This window comes from Rhea americana, unplaced genomic scaffold, assembly GCF_003343005.1.
Source record: "Rhea americana isolate MKP2758 unplaced genomic scaffold, rheAme1 scaffold_393, whole genome shotgun sequence".
Taxonomy (NCBI): Eukaryota; Metazoa; Chordata; class Aves; order Rheiformes; family Rheidae; genus Rhea; species Rhea americana.
Genome location: NW_028186527.1, coordinates 272,577 through 278,950, shown reverse-complemented (window position 1 = coordinate 278,950; position 6,374 = coordinate 272,577). Strand labels below are relative to the sequence as shown.

Sequence of the window (6,374 nt, the reverse complement as noted above, 5' to 3'; positions counted from 1 at the left end):
TTGGACTCTCGGGGAGCTGATAGTGCAGTTCCACAGCCCAGCTGCTTGCACACAACCTTTGCCTCCCTTAAATCCCAGTGGTCATCACAGACAGTTCCCCAGACATGGTTATGYAGCACCTCCACTCTCCCAGAGCAGCGATTCGGGCCATTCACCAGGCGGACAGAAGTGGAGACAGTAATCCCCGAGTCTGCAGACACAGCCAGAGAGACAACGCTCAGGAAGACAGAAGGCTGTGCATTTGCRTGTTTGTAGTCCTCTTGTTTTCCACCCCACTCCTGGACAAGGCACAGTAGCCTGCACACAGTAACCTCCCATTCATAGCTTCCTCCCTCTAAAAAATGCAGCTATCCCAACAAGAAACATGACAGCAGTCTTTACCAGATGTATAGCGAAATAAAACAGGTAGATACCATATCCAGGCCTAGCTGTGGAGAAAGGTATTCATCTTAAGCAAATTAACTCTGAGGTAAACAAGCCAGTGCACAGGGACTGTAAGTCCTGAGTTTGACAAAATGAGTTCTTATTAACCATAGAACACTGACCCTAAGACTGATCTGGAAAATAAATGACCATAGAATATGGCACTGGCCACCACCCCAGTGAGCAGAGAGGATGAAATCTCCCAAAACACCTTTCCATGCTATAAGGACTCTGAGCTACCAGCAGGAATATTTGGCTTGCATCAGCTCAGCAGGTTAATGCTCTATATTAAGCCCCAATTCCCTTCCAGAGCTGTCCATGCTATTTGTGAGGACGTCTAAACCTGTAGCTATCAAAAYGGGGAGAATACAAAGATTACCTGAGCAAATTGCACTAGCATCTTCCCCATGGTAACAATTATGTTCTCCCCACGGCCTCGCCTGGCATTCAGAGATGGCATTCTCCGTCCCTGTGCAATTCACATCATCCAGCCAGATGGCGCCAGTTCCTCGTCCAAACTTAGCTCCAATGGGGGCCAGCACTGCATCCCCACAGCCCAGTTGCCTGCACACAACTTGGACATCATTCATATCCCAGCTGTCATGGCACACACTGCCCCATTGTTCTTCRTGAAGCACCTCAACTCTGCCAGCACATCTGTTTGGGCCTCCCACCAGCTGGATTGGCCCTGGCTCAAGTGTTTCCTTCCCTGCAAAAAAATTCAAGGGTGAAATAATTTTGAAAGAGGTTTCTGTGCACTTGATCAGAAGAGGAAAGTAGGGTCACTTGTGACACCAAACTGTCTGTGCACTTCCCAAATGCCTGTCAAGGGCTCCCTTCCCACCTTCTGACCTAAGAAGAAAGGTTGAAGGAGGAAGAATGACAAAATGGAGCCTGTCAGGAGAGAGAAGGAACTGTCTTTCTCCACTCCTATTACTGCAGGTTGTTTCAGGTTGGAGAATTATGATGCAACTTCTCTGGATCAACAGGGGTAGGAAAGGGGAACCCAACAGAGTCATTCTGCATATCTAACCTCCCGACTAAGTGAGTTAGAAAATCCATCACGGTTTATCTTGAGGCAGACAGGCCAGTGTGGCCCAAAGAAATATTCAGGACTTACCTGAGCACTCCACACTGGCATCTTCCACATGGTTGCAGATGTTGTCTCCCCATGGCTTTGCCTCACATTCAGTGAGGGACGCTTCTGTCCCTGTGCAGTTAACGTCRCTCAGCCAGATCTGGCCCTTCCCTTCTCCGTATTTGGACTCTCGGGGAGCTGATAGTGCAGTTCCACAGCCCAGCTGCCTGCACACAACCCTTGCCTCCCTTAAATCCCAGTGGTCATCACAGACAGTCCCCCAGACATCCTTGTGAAGCACTTCTACTCTCCCAGAGCAGGAATTGGGACCATCCATCAGGCGGACCTCAAGTTTGCCTATGTCTACATCTTCTGAAGAAAAAAGAAAACACGCCAGGGTGAAGGCAGGAAATGGGAAACAGGACTTCTCCTCCTCACAGAGCTCTGGCTGTCTTCACACCCAAATCAGGGGGAACAAGAGCCTGTGGTACTCCAGTATCCAAAATGTTTAGTGGCTGGGAATCTATTTTTGAACTGGGAATGGAAAAAAGCTGCAGTTGTTTAAGTGACAGCAAATCTGTTTTGAGAAACCAACTGCAGAATTCATTTTAAGCCTCCAAGGGAGAGGTGTGCCCATCCCAAGACTACTCTGTCATTCAGATTCTGCATGAGCTTCCTCATGATTAAGGCAAGCCTTTGTCAGCAAATGCTGCCCAGGATAACTGGACTGGTACCTCAGAAGAGAGAATCTAGAAGTTTTCATTCTTTCCCCAAGGAAAAGACTRGGTTTGCACAGCTAGCACAAATACTGACCTGCCAGGAGGACTCCAGTAAAGGAAGCTGAAATATAAAAAATATAGGCTGTTAGTMTCCATCCAATAAGCCTTCTGAAGCCTGGAGGTTCGGGATAGCAAAGTACCAGGCAAGAGTCAAGACACAGTTAGAGCCCGTCATTGTTCTCAATCTTCCAAACCCAACTGTCCATGCTTTTTGCATGTCTTAGAGCCTATCTAGGGGACTTTCTTGATAAAGTGATCAGATAGGGAGATAAATTAAAAAAAAAAAAGAAAAAGAAAAAAGGCGTTGGAAAAAAAATTTGACTTGAATAGATAATGTGAAAATACCATAACAGATCAGTTGGGATTCCTCTCACCCAGATTCAGCCACCTAAAAGTCAGTGTCGAGACTGAATTAGTTATCTAGGCTCTTGCTACAGTCAGTGGAAAGAGTTGAGCTGTGCCTGATGCCTATTCATCCCATGCTTGCTCAGTGTCCAGAACAGAAGATTGAATTGTGTGCTAAAGCTGCTTGCCTCTCCCTAGAGACTCTAGATTCAACAYCCAACTCTTAGCAAAAGCCAGGTAAGAGGTATACTGGATGAACTACTGAAAGTGTGATGAGTTGCAAACTACACAGCATTCTTTTTTCCTTCCTGTTGGGGCCAGGACATGAAGAAGTATGGCCATTTCTGAACTTCAGGGAGACACAGCACACAAATGACCCCAGGAGCAATGTCGAGACATTAACGGCATCAGTGAAATCCAACAGGTTTCAGTTATGGGCCTGCTAACAGGGGTAGGCAAAGAAGTGTCTTCATGGTAGAATGTATCTGGAGCCCTGTGTAAAGTAGTTGTTTCTGCTCAGAAGCTTCTGCTGGGGATTAAAAAGAGGCTGAGGCAAACTCTGGAAGCTGGACTTGGAAAGCCTAAGGGAAAACTTGCCAGAATCTATTTGTCCGGAAGAGTCTAGACAAGGTGACTATACCACTGTGTAAGGTCAATTCAACACAAACAATTTCTCCTTCTAACTGTAGCAATCTAGCAAGATGCCAGCACTGATGAACAGCTTTGGGTGAGGGAAGAACTGCTGACACCAGAACAGTCATTAGAATCATTTCTCRGGTTAATCTCCTTTCCAGATGTTATTTGGTAGCTATTTTTAAGAAATGTGGGCTGAGATTCCTAAGAGTTATGCCCATTTTCTCTGAAAATTCCAGCTACATTTCATCTTGGCAGTCTGGAATGCCTGTGCAAGTACAATAGCCATGAAGTATGTTCAGTACCTCTCTCATTGTCTCTAGGTCTGGTCCCATCCCTGCCATACATGAATGCACAAAAGGTAAGGACTCAGAGCAAATAAACATGAACAGGGAACCCCACCTTGACCAACACTGTCTTTTCTCATGAGGATTCAGATTTAGTCCTASAATGAGACATTTAAGATGTCTGCATCAAGTGTGTCAAGAGGAGGTTGCTTCCCAATGTCCACAATGTCTCAGCTGTCTAATGACATCTGCGACACCCTATGAGATCCGAGTGTCTACAGTGAACTATCAGATATGTACAAGCAATTGCTGACTAGATTGTCTAGAGAGAGATTCAGCTCACTGTGAAGTAGAAATCATAGATTGCATTTCCCCTTGCTTCATTTGCTATATGTTATGTGCTGTAGAAGAAGAAACAGAGGAAGAGGAGAATAACTGACCATTGACAAAGGAATGCCAAGTCAAAAAGAAAGAGAAAAAAAAACATTACTTACCCCAAAGACATGCCAGSAGGATAAGCTTCATGTTGGTAGCACAAAGATCGTGTGCTCCGTGTCTTCACAGGAGGGGAAGGCAGGAGAAAAGGCAGGACATGCACCCATGGGACAGGATATTTGATAGTTGTTCTGGGTCCTGGCCCCTCCCCTCCACCCCAAAACCTTCCTCTGGGCCCCATGGCAGGTACTCAGCAAGTACAAAAAGCCAGGCCTCTGCTCGGAAGTGACTCTTTTGTCATGGGCTCTGGCATCATGTAGGCTGTCGGATTGTGAAACAGCTGTTCCTGGAACCCGCTGAGCAAACAAGGTATCTCAGGACAGCTGGTTCTGGACCATAAGTGGCAATGATGGGGGGAAACAGGGTTTTGCAATCATCCTGCAGGACTGGCTTCTGGCAACTGCAGGATAGGAGATCAGTGCTCCAGCTTAACTAGGAAAATTAATTTGATCACACATCCTTAATGCAGCACAGGAAGCTGTGAGAAACCTTCTCCCACTATTGAAAGTAGACACTTTGTCTAAAGAAGAGGTTTTTCCACTTTTGCTCCCATGTTTGTCCCAGAAAAAAAAGGAAATCCCTGTAGAATTTTGTTCTAAATTTTGTCTATATTCACAATCCAGTTAAGTCTTTGCTCAATGTGAGCTGTTCTCCCAGTCTCAGCAGCACAAGTGATGAAGGCAGCAGCACAGTATCCCTGGCAGTGAGAAGCAGACTCCCAGATCCCATATGAGGGTTATATCATTCGGGTATTCACAGTGCTGAGCATCTTGGGTTGGAACTACCACATCATCTGCATCAACATCTGTATCTAGGAAATTCATGTAGACAACTTGTACGCTCAGGAGAGATCACCAAGCACTCCTAGGAAGGAGTTCTACTTCTTTACACAAGACACTAGCCTTAGTGAGAGATGACTCTCCCTTGGAAGTGCTTGTTCCTCCCAGGGAGGCAGTTCAGACTCCAGATTTCTTTACTGGAGATATCGAAGGTGCAAGATGCCAGCATAAACTTAGCCACAGGGCTGGCTGAGGGGCTGGCTGAACTGAAGGGAAGGCAATGTGATGCTAGGAGAATTGCACTACTCCCTCCAGCTCTGTGTAGCAGGGACTCAGTGAAGTCTTCAGGTCTCTCTTTGCATTTGCATCAGCTATTTGGGCAGATCACAGAGGCTGGCCCACAAGACCGTTGCTCAGCATCACATCTAGGAAGCTCAAAGCTGGATGCAGAAGAACTCAGCTGAACATGCAGAGAATGACCACTACTGCTGATGATGCCCAGGAATATACTGCACCACAGACAGCATGTGCTAGACCAGCAAGCTGCAGAGAATGTGTGCAGCACTGGAGGGTTTCTCTCCTTAGACGGTACAACCTGTGTGCTCTCCTCATCCCAAGGCAGGGTGCAAAGCTGAGGTTCCTTGTAGAGACACCAATGAGAGAACGTCTAAGGCAGAAATGGAGGATTGGAGTGGACAGTAAGACTCGCAGAGAGAGTGAATGAGTGCAGAGCTAGCAAGTCCTTTCATTGCAGCAGCATGTCCATGGGATGAAAGATGAGGTGATTGGTTGGGAAAGCATGCCTAACTAAATACAAATCTCAAGCTACCAAGGGTCATGGCTTTCCCAGATAAAGACATGCATCGTTCTAAGTTAAGTCTGGTTCATACTGAATTTCATATCAAAGCTGTGTGTTTTAGGGGAGAGCACTGCATCCATCTTAGAGCAGATGAACTCTTTATCACATAATTTGAAGACAATTCTAATCTGTGTGCCTAATTTTTGCTCCTCTTCATCAAAGAGACTCTTACTCTCTCCACTTCTGTCCTGTTTTCTATACTCTGATAGCTGTTACTACTTCTCTTCTGCATAGTCTCCAGGATGACCAACATCTTTCTTGAAGGATGATGCATAAACCAGCYACTGATGTGCAGCAGAGATATCAGCATGGTTGGATAAAGAAGCAGATTTCAAATGTCTCATACATGAGACCACCTTATTCTAGGAGTCCGAAATGAAGTTTGTTTGTTTTTGCAATATCCCAGTATTGTTGATGTACAACCTGTTGTGGCTGATACAGATCCTCATATTCTGCCTGCCTTGTTGGAGACTGCMCAGATGCTACCCTGTCTAACATGCTCTAGGTGACCCTGCTGAGCAGGGAGGTTGGACTAGATGATCTCCAGAGGTCCCTTCCAACCTTACTGATTCTATGATTCTATGAATTTGTGGTTTGTATTTATGTTGCTGATTGCTGGCTTGATATGAAATCTTGACAAACCTCTGTTAACTGATAATTACTATGTTATCTTCTAGGTGACCATAAGTAGAAGGA

The 6,374-nt window shown here is 45.8% G+C and overlaps 1 protein-coding gene across 1 annotated transcript in view; it reads right to left on the bottom strand.

The window, feature by feature from the left end:
* The window catches only part of LOC146590971 (scavenger receptor cysteine-rich domain-containing group B protein-like), a 6,644-nt gene extending 2,574 nt beyond the window's left edge, over positions 1–4,070 (bottom strand). The window contains exons 1-5 of the mRNA XM_085313723.1: positions 4,040–4,070; positions 2,315–2,341; positions 1,544–1,873; positions 803–1,132; positions 1–190 (exon numbers count right to left, since the gene is read on the bottom strand). The exon at positions 1–190 is cut by the window's left edge and continues 191 nt beyond it. Of these exons, the coding sequence (XP_085169849.1) occupies positions 1–190; positions 803–1,132; positions 1,544–1,873; positions 2,315–2,341; positions 4,040–4,070 (908 nt within the window). The remainder of the gene's footprint in view (positions 191–802; positions 1,133–1,543; positions 1,874–2,314; positions 2,342–4,039) is intronic.
* Positions 4,071–6,374: the final 2,304 nt, after the last annotated feature.